At 41.1% G+C, this 18,508-nt stretch overlaps 1 protein-coding gene across 3 annotated transcripts; it reads left to right on the forward strand.

The window, feature by feature from the left end:
- The first annotated feature begins 3,705 nt into the window (after positions 1–3,705).
- LOC120865376 (myoregulin) lies at positions 3,706–17,550 on the forward strand. 3 transcript variants are annotated; one of them, XM_040242630.1, is made up of 4 exons: positions 3,709–3,815; positions 9,618–9,696; positions 15,337–15,447; positions 17,320–17,550. In XM_040242630.1, exon 4 carries the CDS (start codon positions 17,340–17,342, stop codon positions 17,478–17,480), a length of 141 nt encoding a protein of 46 aa, XP_040098564.1. In that variant the 5' UTR covers positions 3,709–3,815; positions 9,618–9,696; positions 15,337–15,447; positions 17,320–17,339; the 3' UTR covers positions 17,481–17,550. The 3 variants fall into 3 exon arrangements, with proteins under 3 accessions (XP_040098563.1, XP_040098564.1, XP_040098562.1); XM_040242629.1 differs by lacking the exon at positions 9,618–9,696 and having other exon boundaries at positions 3,706–3,815; XM_040242628.1 differs by lacking the exon at positions 9,618–9,696 and having other exon boundaries at positions 15,314–15,447.
- The last annotated feature ends 958 nt before the right edge of the window (positions 17,551–18,508 follow it).

Raw genomic sequence — 18,508 nt, forward strand, 5'->3', positions numbered from 1 at the left:
AATATATAAAGTCTTAAAATTATGCTTGCTGCTAAATCGCTTCAATCGCGTCTGACTCTGCGCAACCCCATGACAGCAGCCCACTAGGCTCCTCTGTCCCTGGGATTCTCCAGGCAAGAACACTGGAGTGGGTTGCCATTTCTTTCTCCAATGCATGAAAGTGAAAAGTGAACGTGAAGTCGCTCAGTCATGCCCGACTCTTTGCGACCCCATGGACTGCAGCCTACCAGGCTCCTCCGTCCATGGGATTTTCCAGGCAGGAGTACTGGAGTGGGGTGCTAATATTTCAGTATTTTATCTTATTAGCAATGATATAGGGTTTCCCTGGTGGCTCAGTGGTAAATAATCTGCCTGCCAATGCAGGAGACACAAGTTTGATCCCTGGTCTGGGAAGATCCCACATGTCCCGAAGAGCTAAACCCGTGAGCCTGTGCTGTGAAGCCAGGGAGCCTCAACTGCTGAGCCCACATGCTGCATCTAGTGAAGCCCGTGTGCCCTGGAACCTGTGCCATGCAACAGGAGAGGCCACACAGTGAGAGGTCCCTGCGCTACAGCTAGAGAGTAGCTCCCACACTCCACAACTAGGGAAAAGCCCGCACAGCAATGAAGACTCAGCTCGGCCAGAAATAAATAAATAAAATTATTTTTAAAAAAGAGTTATTTGAGGTGGCTTACAGGGAAATTTTTTTAAAAAAGAAGAAGTGATGTATGTAGATCATCTGGCATAAACCGGGACATGCCAAGGACTGCAGGCAGTCACTGAGCTCCAGGACCAGACAAGAAAAAAATCGTCCCTTAGAACCTGCAGAAGGAGGATGGCCCTCCCGACACCTCAATTTCAGATTCTAGCCTCCAGAACTGTGAGACAACAGATTTCTGTTGTTCAAAGCCACACAGTTTATGGCATTTTGTCAGGACAACCCTAGGAAACTCATCCAGTTAGTAACCCGTGGGATTAGATAATCATATCAGACATAAAGACCTTAAAAAAGACAGGAAAGATCATCCCCCTCGTGTTACTGCTCTAATGCTTCTCACACTGTCCCAGTGCAAAGAATCCTCCTTCATTCAATCCTCAGTTGAGGAGCTGAAGGAACTTCCTGGAAAAATCTCACAAGAGGAACCAAAGAGAAATAGGAGGGGCCTCGCAGAAGAGCCAGAGGAAAGTCACCTCGCCTGGAAGAGTCACTGTAACTCAGCATGTCATGTGAGACGGCCGGCCAAAGCCCCGAATGAACATCCCAGATCCCCAGGACACAGAGGGTCAGAGAAGCCAATGGGAAAACCGAGGTGAAGACGGCCTGGCCCACGGGAGGGCTGGCATTCAGTCTGAGACATGGCACCATCAAACTGTCCCAGACAAATCCAGATGTAGGTAAGGGGGAGTATTTGAAAGGACTATTGTAAGCGGTTGCCAGAGGTGGGAGGAAAGGCCGGCAGTGGACGGTGGCTCTCTGATGGGGATGAGAGTTTCAGTTTCGCAAGATGAAAAAGTTCTGGAGATCTGTAGCACAATAAAGTGGGCGTACTTAACATGACCAAACCACACACTTAAAAAACGTTTAGGGTGCTAATGTTTACGATATGTGCCTTTTACCACAACTTCAAAAAATACTCAAAAAAGAGAAAAGACTTATAATATGGGGAAGGGGCCCACTGCAAAATAACACATTGACCACAAGATTGCAAGCATCTCAAAGGTCAGGTGGAAAATGGCTTTTTTTTTATTTTGTAGTTTGTTGTTCAGTCAGTAAGTCATGTCTGACTCTGTGACCCCGTAGACTGCAGCACATCAGGCTTCTCTGTCCTTCACTGTCTCCCAGAGTTTGCGCAAATTCATCTCCATGCTATCTAACTCTTGCATCCTCTTCTGCCCCCTTCTCCTCCTGCCTTCAGTCTTTCCCAGCATCAGAGTCTTTCCCAATGAGTCCGTTCTTCACCTCAGGTGGCCAAAGTATTGGAGCTTCAGCTTCAGCATCATCAGTCCGTCCATGAACCAAACCAGATTGACTGGTTTGATCTCCTGCTGTTCAAGGAACTCTCAGGAGTCTTCTCCAGCACCACAATTCAAAAGCATCAGTTCTTCAACGCTCAGCCTTCTTTATGGTTCAACTCTCACATCTGTACATGACTACTAGAAAAACCATGCTGCTGCTGTTGCTAAGTCGCTTCAGTCGTGTCCGACTCTGTGCGACCCCAGAGACTGCAGCCCACCAGGCTCCCCCGTCCCTGGGATTCTCCAGGCAAGAACACTGGAGTGGGTTGCCATTTCCTTCTCCAATGCATGAAAGTGAAAAGTGAAAGGGAAGTCGCTCAGTCGTGTCCGACTCTTGGCGACCCCATGGACTGCAGCCTACCGTCCATGGGATTTTCCAGGCAAGAGTACTGGAGTGGGGTGCCATCGCCTTTGCTCTTACTACACAGACCTTTGTCAGCAAAGTGACGTCTCTGCTTTTTAATACACTGTCTTGATTTATCATAACTTTTCTTCCAAGGAACAAGTGTTTTTTAATTTTATGACGGCAGTTACCATCCATAGTGATTTTGGACCCCAAGAAAATAGAGTCTGTCACTGCTTCCACTTTTTCCCCAAAGGGGAGTAAACAAGACTGGAAGGAGCTGGATGTTGCCTATGGGGTGAACGAGTTGATGTCTGGACCATTGATCAGGGAAGGTCCACGTTCATGGTCAGCTTTTGGGCTGGGGTAGGATGATTAAGGAAGGGTTGTTCTGAATTATGCTGATTCAGGTTGAAGGTGGGTCAAATGTCAGGGGCCTGGCTGGAGAGGAGAAGCCCCAGTTGAGTTTGAAAAAAGAATAGTTACCGGGCCTGAACCAGGTGGCAGTTGGATCCTTACAAATTGGACATTTGATGAGTGTTTGTTCCCTTCAATTCTGTATCTTTATATAATCTAATAACTTTTGTGTGATCCTCAGTTTTCTTTTAACACTTTAGACAGATACAGAACCAATGTAAGTTAGATCATGTAAGTCAGAAGACAGGTAGTTCTTGGTCTGAACAATTTGGTGTCTGTGGTTAGGGGAAGGGAGGCATAGACTTAGATTTTTTGGAAGTAGTTGATAGTTTTTCAAAAGGGAAGACCGGCTGTAAACCAGTAGCCAGGTCATGACTATTTCCATTCTTTGAACTTGAATTCTACAGGTTTCCCTTTATTATGATGCTGTCACAATGCATCACTCCCTTTGCCAGGAAAGGTTTTGGGATTATTCGTTGGAGAGAGACTGATACGCTCACGAGGAAAAAAACCTTAACAAATTGATAATGTGCATTTGAAAATCTATTTGTTTATGTATTTGAAAAACAAGAAATTCAACATAAAGCAAAAATGTGTAGTTTGAGAAGATATTCAAATATTGATATCCATGGAAAAGAATTGCTCAGAAGAACAAAGGAAAGCTTGACATTGCTTGAGTCATGACGTTTTCCAATAGAGTAAGATAGTAGCGAGTGTTTGGTTGGTTGATGTTGAACTTTTAGCACCTTTGACATGAACTTTAGCACCTCACGATCAATACTGATTGTGGAGGGGCCCACCCCCTACTCATGGGTTATTTGCACTCCACTGTGGGCCTAAGGGTGTTTTTGTCGTCATTTACCCCACCTGTGTCTGTCTGTTCCTCCCCACTTGCCTCCTCCCGGGACAGCCTGGCTCATGTTTCTCAGGAAAGCACTAAGCCAGTTATTAATAACAGCCCAGCGAGTCTCCTGAGCCACCTAGGAGCAGATGGTGTTTTTCACAAAAGAGAGGGATCATCTCCTTGACTTTGGACTTCGCTTATCAAACCCCTAAACAGTAAGTTTTGTGGGTTTTTTTTGTTTTTTTTAGTGGCCTTTTAAAATGTTGACAAGAGGAAAGTTTAGCAGAAGTCTTGCTTGCTTTTGGTAGGGGAATACAGGAAGCTCAAAGACTCTGGAAGCCTGTTTTCTCTCCCTGTCTTTCAATGTCCTTCCAGATTTTATAAGGCTGGTTATATGATCTAATATGAATTAGAATTCTATCCCCTCCATTTCCTTCTGGCTTAATAAAGGCACAAGGAGAAGCAAGGGGTTAATATGATCTCAAAGCTTGACCCAGCCTTGTGGTCATGCCAGATATTAATATTTATTATTAATTATTTTATAATATTATTATTAACAGTATTTCTGTCTTTCTGTGTTCCCTCCCCAAAGAGAGGATTTCAGTGATTTCAAAGAGGAAATTTCACATATGGAAAGTGTCTGCAGGGGAATATTGGACTGGACACTTGGGCCTTGTCTGTTATTTTTCCACGTTTGAGGTTTGCTGCAGAGAGAGGGTATCCGTCCTGTTGCTTGAATTTGTTGCCGCCTTGAGTGTTTAGCCAAAGGCTTTGTCCTTGCAGCCTTTTTTTTTTTTTTTCTTTTGAAATAATGGTTGTTTCTGAGAGTCCTGCAAAGTAGGTCACTGTGTTTACGGTCTGGAAAAGGAAGACCCTGAAGCTGGGCCCCTGCCCAGCCCTCTCAGAAAAGATGAAAGCTGACACTCCAGTCCCTCCTCAGGATTACAGACGAAGAGAGTTTTCTGCTTTGGTTATGTAGGTTCAGTCCTCTTGAACATGTGCATCAGGCTTCTAAATAAGAGCGGCATCACGGAGAACCGGAAGCAGGGAACTGAGGCCTGGCCCAACAAGCTGTGTGACCTTAAACAAGTACTCACCCTCTCTGAGCCTCAGTTTCCTTGTTTATGAGATGAGCGTTATAACCTCCTTGATAAGGTGGTGGGTTTTACTCACCATGTTTCTAAGCGGCCGAGTATGGGAGCATTATCGATGACGTCCCTCATTTGAATTTTTTTTTGAATCTTCTTAACCTAGAACCTCCAACATGGTCTTTGATGGGAAAGTTTAAACTGTAGAGACAATAATTGGCTTTTAGTGCTTTTGGCAACTTCATCCTTAGGATGATATCAGCCATGGGAATGCTGAGGATGGGGCCATTGGAGGATGCCATATGGTAAGCAGTTCAGGACATTAGGCTATGGCTAAACTGCAAGAGATAGAGAAGGACGAGGAGGCCTGGCACGCTGCAGTGCATGGGGTCGCAAAGAGTTGGACGTGACTTAGTGACTAAACAACTACAAAAAGATCAATGATGCTGGGGAAACTCAAAACAGTTTCAAAGCACAAGCTATTATTTTAATAAACTTTTCTGCTCTTCTATAATCAGCATTCTGAAATTTTTCTTTTGGTTCCATGCTTCTGTGCTTCTGAAAGACTGGTTACCCCGCTTCCTAGCTCCAATTCTGTGTCTGGATGAGACAGAAAGGAGGGTTGTTTCAGAGAATACCTACTTCCCAAAGTGTTACCCTGTATGCTCAGGAGACAGGATGAGATTTTTGTTTTCCACTGCAAGTTTTCATTCTGCAAATGTTTATTTAATTCCCACTGTGTGAATACACAGTGCTAGATTAGCAAAGGGTCAGTAAACTCAGAATAAGGTAGGAGAGAGAAGTCATTTCATGAGTAACTGATATAAGTCAGAATGGCTTTGATCCATGGTACATGAGAAGTACAAACAGTGGGCAGGCATTCCACAGGGCCATCATTCCCAAAACTTACTCACTGAGGATGGGTATTATCATCAGACCTCACCTTAGAAAACGGCTCATTGGTTTTCAGTGTTCCTCCCTGGGTTCACCTTCTATGCAACAAGCTTGGGAGGCACAGAAAAACTCACCATAAAGTCGAATCTCATCCTCCCCACCCCAGTTTTTTTTGGGGGGAGTACCTGTTTTGTTCCAAAGTGAAAGTGAGAGTTGCTCAGTTGTGTCCAACTCTTTGCGACTCCATGGACTATACAGTTCATGGAATTCTCCAGGCCAGAATACTGGTGTGTGTAGCCTTTCCCTTCTCCAGGGGATCTTCCCAACCCAGGGATCGAACCGAGGTCTCCCTCACTGCAGGCAGTTTCTTTACCAGCTGAGCCACAAGAGAAGCCCAAGAATACTGGAGTGGGTAGTGTATCCCTTCTCCAGCAGATCTTCCCAGCCCAGGAATAGACCCAGTGTCTCCTGCACTGCAAGTGGATTCTTTACCAACTGAGCTATCAGGGAAGCCCCAGCCCTGTGCTAAATACTAGAAATTTAATTTGGCCTTAGAAGAAGTTACAGTCTTTCACTGAACCTGAAATTCTGTTCTCCAACCTGGCCATCTGCCTTGTCAGCTTAACTTGACTCCAAATAACACTTAGCTGGTTTCAGAAATCAAATATTAGATTAAAAAGACAAAACTGCTAGCAATGAATTTAGGCAAAGGAGTGTGTGTTGTAGGCCAAGAAAGTAGTTTAAAAGGTTTTCCCGAATGCTTTTAAGAAGTCAGACAGGTCCAGAAACCTCCCCTCCACTCGCCAAACCTGGGAGGACACTTGTTTTGATATGAGAGCTCTGCAGATAAAACCTCCAAAACCAACAAATAAGCACCTGGCCTCAGCTCCACTCCTGCTTCACCACACCATGGAAGGTGTCATGGGGCACTGCCCTGTGGGGCTTCACAAGGAAGCTTTGTAGGGCTAGTCCTCGCCACAACTCTGGACAGTTCGTCTGGCCTTGTAAGACTGCACTACAGCTGTGATTCCTGGCAAGGGTTGGGGAACTTGGCAGGGAGAAGGTTGAAAACATTTTGATTGTTTTGGTTCCAGAATCTTTCTTAATGTTAAGTGCCTGTAACTGAGTAATTTATGTCTTCTTAGGGGCAATGCAATCTCCTATTTGGTTTAGGAACATGGTCTCAGAACATTTCAGCCTTCAGGAGTCTCAGTACTGGATGATTAAGAGGAGATGTTTGTTCATAGGTAGAAAAACTGTTCATTTTAGGGCTGGAATATTTACTCAAATGTGTGAGGCAAGGGACTTCTCTGGTGCTCCACGGGTTAAGGCTCCTCACTTCCAACGCAGGGAATAGGGGGTCCTCCCTGGTCAAGGAACTGAGATCCCATATGCTGTGTGTGCCTGTGTGCTCACTCAGTCGTGTCTGACTTTGCAACCCCTTGGACTGTAGCCCACCAGGCTCTTCTGTCCATGGGATTTCCCAGGCAAGAATACTGGAGTGGGTTGCCCTTTCCTCCTCCAGGGGATCCTCTTGACCCGGAGTCTCCTGCATCTCTGGCATTGGGAGGCAGATTATTTACCACTGAGCTACCTGGGAAGCCATGGCACATGCTGTGCGCATGGCCAAAACAATTAATTAATTAATGTTTTTTAAAAATGTGCTGCTACTGCTGCTAAGTCACTTCAGTCGTGTCTGACTCTGTGTGACCCCATAGACGGCAGCCCACCAGGTTCCCCCGTCCCTGGGATTCTCCAGGCAGGAGTACTGGAGTGGGTTGCCATTTCCTTCTCCAATGCATGAAAGTGAAAAGTGAAAGGGAAGTCGCTCAGTCGTGTCCGACCCTCAGCGACCCCTTGGACTACAGCCCACCAGGCTCCTCCATCCATGGGATTTTCCAGGCAGGAGTACTGGAGTGGGGTGCCATTGCCTTCTCAAGGCATGGTCATATGTGGCTTGGGAAAGCCCAGATTGGACACATACTGACATGGAGAGAAAGCATGAGAACTACAGTCAAAGAAGAGGAGAGCAGAGGGATTCCACAGAGGTCTGGGACCCTCTCTGCACTCCTGGGGGTAAGGTGGACCCTCATGGGGCTCTGCCAGGTCAGACAGTGCCCTCTGGCCCACATGTCTGAGCGTCTGTCTCAGCTTCCTGGGGCCTGCCATCTCTTAAGTCCATCTGAGTCCCTCACCTCCCTCCATCATTGTCAGACTGCAGGAAATGTCCACCTTTTTGACTCCCAAGCTTCATCATATCAACCATTATTTTATCTGTTGCCAGGCAAAATGCTGGGCTCTTAGCTCACCTTTTTCTTTTGACCACTCCTGAGATGCTGCAGTGGCTAAGGCTTTGAAGCCAAACTGACTTCCATTCAAATCCTGGGTCATCCCCTGGAGTGTGATCTCAAATAGCTCCCTGAGGTTACAGGTCATCAGTCTCTCCAACTAAGGAAATAGAAGCATTAGCACTCACCTCAAGTAGCTTTATGAGATTAAAATCAGAATATGTGCTGGCCCTTCTTAACTGTAGTTATCAATAAAATCCTTTCAGTCCCATGCAAGACTGGTTATGTCTATCTCCAGATGAGATAGCAGATGAGGTCTGGTCAATGGCTATCGTGCTAATACCAGCCAGAACCAGGATCTCAAACCAGTTCCATCCAGCTCCACAACCTTTCTGACCCCCATCTCTGTGACAGAGCACGTGTTTCTGTCTCCAAGCAAAGTCCACTTTGTCAATTCTGGCAAGTCTTACCTCCCACGTTTCCAAGTTCTCCTTGTGGCTTATTTTATCCCGGACATTGGCCTTCCCTTGGCCTGAATCAAAGCAGTTGGGAGGTGTTGAAGGTAAAATATCTTCAAATAGCCAAGTCTGGTGAAATGCAGAATCCAAGTTACCATAAATGTATCAAAAACTTGCTAAGGCAATTAATATGGCAGCTCAGAAGAAAAGTAACTATGTGACCTCAGACAAGTTACTGTACTTCTCTGGGCCTCGCTTGTCAAGTGAGAAGCTGGATGAAATCTCAAATTTCTTTGCCAGTGCTAACATTTCTGGCATAACATTTCTGTCATAGTTGAGATTTTTTCACTACAGTTGTTTTTCTTAGCTAGAGAGAGAAAGGTCTCCTTGAAATCATATTTAATCAGGAAACAAGGTTTAACAATCATGCTCATAATCCCTTCGGTGTAAAACCATATGCCATTTATTGTTATTCTCATTCAAGCTTTCTCTGTACAATGCTCATATTATTGATGAGTTAATTTCTCAGATATCTGTTAAATTCTCTTCCTCATATAATTCCTCACATAATTAATTCAGAAAATGCACCTTGAACTCTATTTTGGAAACTTACAGAATGCACAAAATCCTTTTAACTATTGAATATGCCCGATTTTTTAGTTAACTTCTGAATGACTCAAAATTAAGGAGTTGATGTCTCCTATCCTACCAGGCTGTCATCTGTTTCTAGAATCTTAAGGAGACAAATCACCATTATGCTGGAGAAATAGTAACCATCCCAACAGGACATTTCCATCATGAAACCCTGTAGGCTGGTACAAAAGTTTTGTTCTCTTCCAACATTTGACTAGGTCACATAATTATAGGCCAAAAGAAAAAACATCAACAAGGTATGATTTCTATATGATTTCTCAGGTTTCTAAAAGATAAATTTCATTAAACATAAATTTTGTGGGAGAGAGACATTTTCTGGAGACAAAATTGAAACTACCCAACTTTGGGATTTTATTTTTGAAATTTTGGTGGTAAAAGTAGACTTACTATATGTGTTTTTCTTATTGTAGTTGTCTTTTGGGCAAAATGAACTTTCAGCCTTCCAAGAAAGCTTCTGTTTGATGTGCAATTAGTAAATCAATATTGTTAAAAATGATTAACATCAAATACCATGATGGAGTGGGATTCAGGATGGGTAAGTCCATCCCCACTTTCTAGGAAGACAGCAACTGCCCATGGGGGTTGCATGCAAACAATAACCATTATACACTGTAGTGAGTTTCAATACATTACAGATAAGTGGACACTAAATTCTGACCGAGGACATCAGGAAGGATCACAGAGGAGATATGTTGGGCTTCAAAGGATAAGTAGGTGTGTGACAATTTTGTATGTTTGGATACCTAAAGAGAAACTGAGAAAACTGATTCATTCAAGGGGTACCATCTAGGAGGTAATATGGTAGAGTATAATTGATAATGATAGTTACCCTTGCTTATTAAGTGTTTACTCGCTAGGCACAGTATTATCTCATTTAATTCTCACACTGCCCTGCTGCTGCTGCTGCTGTTGCTAAGTCGCTTCAGTCCTGTCCGACTCTGTGCGACCCCAGAGATGGCAGCCCACCAGGCTCCCCCTGTCCCTGGGATTCTCCAGGCAAGAACACTGGAGTGGGTTGCCATTTCCTTCTCCAATGCATGAAAGTGAAAAGTGAAAGTGAAGTCACTCAGTCTTGTCCATCTCTTGGCGACCCCCATGGACTGCAGCCTACCAGGCTCCTCCATCCATGGGATTTTCCAGGCAAGAGTACTGGAGTGGGGTGCCACTGCTTTCTCCAAACTACCCTAAGAAGTGGCTACTGTCATTATTGGGCTTCCAGGTGGCACAGTATTAAAGAATCGCCTCCCATTGTAGGAGACACAAGAGACTCGGGTTCGATCCCTGGTTCAGAAAGATTCCCTCAGAGTAGGAAATGGCAACTCACTCCAGTATTCTTGCCTGGAAAATTCCACGGGCTGAGGAGCATTGTGGGATACAGTCCACAGGGTCACAAAGAACACAACGGAGCGTGTGCGCACACACACACATGGACACACACAGTTATCATCATCCCCATTTTATAGAAGTGCTAACAAACAGAGGCACAGAGAGTTAACAGGACTTGCCCAGGGTCTCAGGGTAAGTGGCAGATCCAAGTCAAATACCACCAATCTTATTCCCAACCCATCTCTCAACTACCAAGTCCTGGAAGCATTCTTGTTATTTCTCCATCCAGCTAATGTTAATAAGATCAAGAGGAGAAATTCCCTGGTGGGCCAGTGGTTAAGATTTCTTGCTTCCACTGCAGGGGACATAGGTTCAATCCCTGGTTGAGAAACTAAGATCCCACAAGCCTCTGGCACAGCCAAAAATAAAAGATCAAGGGGACAAACTTGTCAATCATAAGATGATCAGTGGGTCGATAACAAAACTAATAATAGGAGAGAATAAAATTGCAGAGAATAAAAGTTTATAAAAAACAGATTAAAAAAACTGAACTTTCAGCTAATCAGGTTGCTAGAGAGTAAGCTTGTAGTAGTGGCCTGTGAAAGATCCGTTTATAAAGAGAAGATGGTTTTGATGTGAATAAAACTGGCTGTTGTAAAAGTATTCCAGAAAATTCAGGGTTATCAGGCCCAGAGGGGTAACTGCAAGACTATCCATCCCTTTGTTCACCCAGCAATTCACATATACGGAGAGGAGTCAGGACTAAAGAGAAAGAATGGCTGTTACATGTGGATATTTCCATTTTGGTCCATTTCATTTGAAAACATTAATAAATCCACATAGTCGAAACAGAGTGGCATCTGGGGGCTAAAGTTCTAGGTTACTAGCGTCAAGGCTCTAGCTTCGAAACTTGGGCAGTTGCTCCATGCCCCAATAGTGTCTAATCACAACCTGCACATACTAGACCCATGATAAATGGCCATTATTATACTTTACTTACAAGTAAAAGTGAAACAGGTAGTTGCTCAGTCCTATCCAACTCTTCGTGACCTCATGGACTGTAGCCTGCCAGGCTCCTCTGTCCATGGGATTCTCCAGGTAAGAATCCTGGAGTGGCTAGCCCTTTCCTTCTCCAGGGGATCGTTCTCAATCCAAGGAAGGAACCCAGGTCTCCTGCATTGCAGGCAGATTCCTTACTGTCTGAGCCTCTTTAAGTGACTTGTTAAGCAAGAGTGGACAGGTTTCAATTGTGTCTCATTTTTCTATTTGTGTCTCTAGGGAACTTCTGTGAATATTATCTTGACCATTAGATATTGATGGAAGTAGGATTAGCAAATTCTTATCAAAACAGAAAATATTTTTGAAATGTGACTCATGTGTTTAAGACTACAATCTTGAATCCAATGAAAAGTGTTTTTCTTCTGATTGAAAAACAGACTTTGCAAAGTATGTTCTCTTCTTTGTCTTGACCGAGAGTCCACGCCTAATAAGTGGAAATAGTAGAGGTTGGGAGAGATTGAGAAATGGGTGAAGTCTTAGGACAAGCAATAATTTTATGTAATAGAGGGGGTTTTACTGGTTCATTTGCATTGTTTTGATTTTCCTAGGGGACCAAACCATTTGGCAAATGCACTCTTCTTGGGGTCCCAGGTGTCTCTACAATCTACAAGATTGTGGAGATTTGAAAGGCTAGCACCTACAAGCTGATGGCAGGGTAAAAAACAGAGAATGCAATGAAATTCAACCCTCAGAGACCAAAAGTGATGACTACTAGGCATTTGTCTAACTTTGTGGGATACCACTGTTCAACCATTCAATAAACAGATTAATTTGGGTTAGATTAATTGGACTCTTGGTAGAGTCAAAAGAGAATATAGTAAAGACAAGTTTTGAAAACTAGATAAGAGATTATTCATACTACTTTCAGTATAACTTTCTAGAAATTAATTTCTACAAAATAAATTGTTTCTCATTGCCATTTGGAAATAGGGGAAAGAAAGGTATAAAGAGACATTCAAAAGATAGGGGCAATTATTTGCAGCCATCTGAAATTTCAACATGAAATATGTTAGGCCCAAATAACCTAGGATGTCTTATATCAGAAATTGGAGTTAATGTTATTTTAGCTAGGATTTTTAAATGTTGTATTCAAAATAAGATAGTTCCACTGAATACATTCTATTACACTTCAAGAAGTGTGCTAACTTGTTTAAAATTAATCAACTTATTTTTGAAATCTGTTTATTCAGTGCATGTTTTATCCAATGAAAAACACTACAAATCATCTTTTTTTATGAAAATGCTGCTGTGAAATAGCCATTCCTCCAAAAGAATGTTCCTAAGAGAAAAAACACATGAGTACCAAGCTTCTAGCATGCTGCTGCTGCTGCTGCTGCTAAGTCGCTTCAGTCGTGTCCGACTCTGTGCGACCCCATAGCATAGCAAGGACTAATTAGGCAAAATGTGAATCAAGCATCATTTAATCCCCAGTAAAATCTGAGTGTGCTAGTAAACTTGTGGTACAGATTCAAGTGCTTCCAGCGATTTAGTTCTAGAAACAGATCTAACATTAAGGAGAAGGCCCAGACAGGAACCACCCACATTCCTGTTTTTCATGATCATTTTGGACTGAAGCAAGAACATGTTCTTTAGCCAAAGAGATTTAATATAAACTCAAGAAAAATGGAATGGGTCAGTGAAACATTTTGATGAAAATGCGTAATTTATTGGATAAAGTGTAGGTTACATATTTTCATTCAAATCTCTCACTGATCCATTTAATTTTCCTGAGTTCATATTTGTTAAAATGATTTGTTTGACAAAGATAAAGTCATTACTTTTAAATAGATGGACAAGAAAGAGGACAGGGAGCTAGAAAACTATTTTCTTTAGTGTTCTGAAGTTTCATAAGCAACATCCTTTAAATGAAAACGTGAGAAATGAAAGAAACAAGGGGAAAAAAATCACGTATAGTCCTTCACCCAAACTCAACAACTATAGTCATTATTGACATTTGTAGAGAATTCTCTGACTTTTTAAAGAATATTTCAATTGTGAAGTCCTGCATACCTAGAGAAAGGCCTATAAAATTTCTATGTGCAGTTTCAGTTCAGTTCAGTTCAGTCGCTACGTCGTGTCCAACTCTTTGCGACCCCATGAATTGCAGCATGCCAGGCCTCCCTGTCCATCGCCAACTCCTGGAGTTTACTCAGACTCAACGACCATCGAGTCAGTGATGCCATCCAGCCATCTCATCCTCTGTCGTCCCCTTCTCCTCCTGCCCCCAATCCCTCCCAGCATCAGGGTCTTTTCCAATGAGTCAACTCTTCGCATGAGGTGGCCAAAGTATTGGAGTTTCAGCCTCAGCATCAGTCCTTCCAGTGAACACCTAGGACTGGTCTCCTTCAGAATGGACTGGTTGGATCTCCTTGCAGTCCAAGGGACTCGAAAGAGTCTTCCTAGCACCACAGTTCAAAAGTTTAGGAAGTAATTAAAAACTGATAATTAACATAACCACCACCAAGGACAGAAAGTGAAAAATTTTAAAATAAAAGAGATTTCCCCAGTGGTCCAGTTATGAAGACTCAGACTCAGTGCTTCCACTGTAGGGAGAACTAAGATCCTTGCATGGCACGTGGCAGGGCCAGATTTTAAAGAAAAGAAAGAAAGAAATGAAATACTTCTGGAAGCTCTCCACCCCTTCCCTTAACACCACCACTATCCTGAGTTTATGGTAGTCAGTCCTTTGCTTTACTTGATCAATTAATCACCTACACCATTGCTACCCATATTATGTATTCCTAAATCATGCAGCTTTAATTGTTTTCCTACTTTACATAAATGTATTTACCATGTGTTTTCTTTTGTGTCTTGCTTTTTAAAAACTCAATATTATGTTTGTAAATTCACCACTGTTTTTTCATGTAGCTGTAACTTAATTTTCATTATTGTATAATATTCCATTATATGAATTTATCTATCTACTAATAGGCATTTGGTTTGTTTTTAAGTTGCTGCTGCTGCTTTTGCTAAGTTGCTTCAGTATATTACAAATAAAGTTTGAATGTGTGTCCTGGTGTGGATATCTATGCTTGTATTTCAGGTATATACCCAGGAGTGTAATGACTGGTCCTAAAGTATTGGTTTTCGTCCATACTTAAATATTTCAACATGATTTTCTAAGTAATGTTTCTATTATTTCATAGTTGTAATAATCATCATTTTGTTGGATAAATAATTTTTCAGTTTTGTCTGAAATTTACAGCCTGGTCTTTGCAAATAAATTCACTCCTTTACTTTCTAATTTGTTTGTAAAAGTGATACAAAATCTTAAAACTTATAAAATTTATAGCAGATATAAAATCCCATGAGGTATCGCCTCTTATGCAGAAAGAGAATTTTTGTTTGTTGTACTATGGAAGATAATGAAACATATATTTAAAAAATAATTTTAGGAACTTTCAAAATTTAAGTTATATTTGACACAACCATTGTGTAAGTTTAAGGTGTACAGTATATGATTTGATATGTTTATATTGTAATATGACTGCCATGGTAGCGTTAGCTAACACCTCTGCCTGTCATATGATTGTCATTTCTTCTGTGCTGAAAGCAATTAATATCTAGTCTCTTAGCAAGTTTAATGTATATAATACACTTTTACAACTATGCTCACTGTACTGTATATTACCACTCTGGAACTTATTTGTCTATCAGTGGCACATATGTAACCCTTAAACAACATCTCTTCTGTTCCCCCCACTCCCTGAGAACTATTGTTTTAAAAGAGTGGTAAATGTTTGCCCTGTCAGGAAAATTCTAGAATTCTGTTTAACTTTTCTGTGAAAGGTGTAGTTTTTAGCTACAGTTTTTAGCTGTAGTTTTTAGCTGTAGTTTCTGTAATCCACTAAAATTAACGTATCACCTTTTCCCAACTTCTTTGAGAGTTTTTCCACGCAGGCTCCCTGACTGCCCGCTTCACAGACTACCTCACCATTCAATAAAGGCTTTTAATGTGCTTTGACACAGGAACCAAGGTTGCTAAGAGACCACCTGTTCTGAATGCACTTTGTCCTAGGAAGAGCAGCCAGAGAGAAAACCGAGGAGCAGCATTATCTACCACTACCCGGATTAAATCAGGTGAGAAGTGGGTTTCTGTGCACTCTTCAATCCCCATCACTCATCTGGTCTTTCCCTTGCTTCCTATTCTGTCTCTCTCCTACTGTAATTGGATAAAATTGAAGGTACCCCTCGGAGTACAGACTGAAGAAACACAAGCTGGAGGTGGAGGAAATATGAGGCAAGGAAAATCACTTTGCAAATTCATGCGTTATTCTTACCCCTTGTTTCCCAAACAATTCCCAAGGAATTGTTGAACTTAGGGGAAATTCTAGGTGTTTACTTTGCCAGTGTGGCCTTCCCTGGTGGCTCAGCAGTAAAGAATCCACCTGCAATGCAGGAGACGCTGGTTCCATCCCTGGGTTGGGAAGATCCCCTGGAGAAGGAAATGGCAACCCACTCTAGCATTCTTGCCTGGGAAATTCCATGGACAGAGGATCCTGATGGGCTCTCCGTGGTCACAAACCACCAGCACCACCATCACCACTTTGCTAATGATGGCTGCCAAATCTGGGGCAAATCATCCCCTCCTTTAGGGAGGGGTTAGTTATCACAGAGATGAATCAAGAGGGAGAAGGTGTAAGTAAAAAGAGGGAGAACGTATTTGTATACATCTCATTTATCTCCCTGTTTCTCTTTCATGTTCTCTCCTAAAACTCTACCTGCCTTTTTGGGTTTGAGCAAAAAAATAGCAGAAAATATTTTCCCACCCCAATCGTGCCACTTTTTTAAAGTATTGATGCTCATTTTAAGTTGAGTGTATATAAGGGACTTGGATACAAGGCTTTGAAAATTACTTAACTCATTTGACCTTGCATTCCTGGAAAAAGGAGTTGGGAATGGTTCTAAATTCCCTACCTGACAGGCATTCAGTAAACCATTCCAACAGTGCGCTCAACAGACTGCAAATTAATACCTTTTGCAATTCCATAATACTTAAAAAAATTCCAGATATTTTTAAAAAACTGATTAACATAGAAAGTAAGTGTTAGTTGCTCAGCAGTATCTGGCTCTTTGTGACCCCATGGACTGTAGCCCGCCAGGCTCCTCTGTCCATGGGATTCTCCAGGCAAGAATACTGGAGTGGGTTGCCATTCCCTCCTCCAGGGGATCTTCCTGACCCAGGGATCAAATCCAGGTCTCCTGCATTGCAGAGGGATTCTTTACCATCTGAACACAGAAGTGTGGTGGAAATGAAAATATTTAATGTCTTAATAAGTGACCAAAATATAAGAAAGAGGATTTTGAGGAAAGATCAAGGAAATGAAACAAACCTTTTGTTGTTTAATTTTTTTAAATTTTATCACCTGCCTTTTTTGCATGACTTCAAATTCTTCTTTCCTGGTAATACTAGCTGTAGGTTAGAAAGTTGCAATTTCACTGATTCCATAAAAATGGTTACAAGTGACTTTGCAGAAAAGACTTCAAAAATAAACTGATAATTTATAACATTGGGAAGAGAGTGGTAATTCTGATAGTTCTTGAGCTTTAAAAAAAATTTTTTTTTTGCTTTTTTTTTTTAAAAGAAAGAAAGATAAGAGAATTCTCTAGTGGTCCTGTGGTTAGGATTCTATGCATTAACTGCTGCAGCCCAAATTTGATCCCCCCTTGGTTCCCACAAGCTTCACAGCTCAGCCAAAAAATAGACAGACAAATAGAAAATTCAATGATTATGACATAAGATGGTCAAAATTAGTGGGTAAAAGTTCATTAATTCATTAAGGAGAAAAATATTTTAGTTCATTGATTGGTTACTAAAATGTACAAAGTCCTGACTGAAAGACATTTCTTGATCACTATTTCTTTACTGTGCAAATTATTAGATTGAGTTTAAAAAATCAGGATTACAAATGTGTTTATTTAAGGATATTTTCTCTTTATTTTACTTCTTAGGAAGCAGAAGCATTTTGGATATGACATGTAAAAATTGGATATTAATTTCTACTACTACCCCCACAAGTCTAGAAGATGAAATTGTGGGAAGACTTCTAAAAATTTTGTTTGTAATCTTTGTTGACTTCCTGTCTATTATATATGTTGTTATAACTTCTTAGAAAAATGGCTTCCTTTACTTTACTTGTTAATTTCATATTGAACGCCAGTGAATAAAATTTTATAATTTAATACATTGAGTGATTTTAATTTGATGACATTTCCAGTTATTCTAGAAGCTAATAGGACATTGCAATAAAAACAACATTGTGTGTTATTTAGAACTTTATGGTTTATAAAACATTCACATAAATTGAAATGGAATTTTTTTCAAAAATCTATACTACTGTCATAAAACTTCTTGATTTTTAACATGATTGATATAGTTAATAGATTGACTACAATGTGTAAGTGTAATTATGAGTGATTTTTTTTATTACGGATGCATACCTATGTGAAATTTTATATGGTTCTATTTTTAAAGTTTTAATTTGTTTTTAAAATTTATTTTATGAAGTGTAGCTGATTTACAGTGTTGTATTAATTTCTACTGTACAGCAAAATGTTTAAGTTGTACATATATATACATTCTTTTTCATATTCTGTTCCATTATGGGTTATCACAGGATATTGAATATAGTTTTCTCTCCTATACAATAGGATCTTGTTGTTTATTATGTGATTCTATTTTTTAACACACCAAACTTAGCATAAGATAATCTTTCCATATGATATACTAATAGTTTATTCTCATTTTCTTATATATACATTTCATCTGTGTGTAGGTAGATTGCTTTTCTTAATGCTCCACAGCTTTATGTTTCTACCAACAAACCTTTAAGTTAGGAATAGAAATGCTTAAAAAGAGATTCTTGTAGGAAAACAGAACTTATAAGAAAGAAGAGAATACAGGACGCAACCCGTGTTGATTCTCTGTTTGGAACTAAATGCTCACAGTATGTCATTTAACATAAGACTCCCAGTAATCCTAGGAGGCAAGGGTGTGTTGTCCATTTCACAGATGAGCACACTGAATCCTGGAACAGTTATGCTAGCTGGAGACCATACCTGGGGAGTGGCAGAACCAGGCCTTGTGCCTTCACAATCCATCATATCATGTTGCCCCCAAAGGTAATAATAATGAAACAAG

The sequence above is a fragment of the Oryx dammah genome, unplaced genomic scaffold (assembly GCF_014754425.2).
Source record: "Oryx dammah isolate SB20612 unplaced genomic scaffold, SCBI_Odam_1.1 HiC_scaffold_6, whole genome shotgun sequence".
Classification (NCBI taxonomy): Eukaryota; Metazoa; Chordata; class Mammalia; order Artiodactyla; family Bovidae; genus Oryx; species Oryx dammah.

Coding starts and splice junctions, on each gene's coding strand:
- LOC120865376 (XM_040242628.1), top strand. CDS start 15,321: ATGTGCTTTGACACAGGAACCAAGGTTGCTAAGAGACCACCTGTTCTG. Junction 15,448..17,319: donor CACTACCCGGATTAAATCAG/GTGAGAAGTGGG, acceptor TTTACTTCTTAG/GAAGCAGAAGCATTTTGGAT.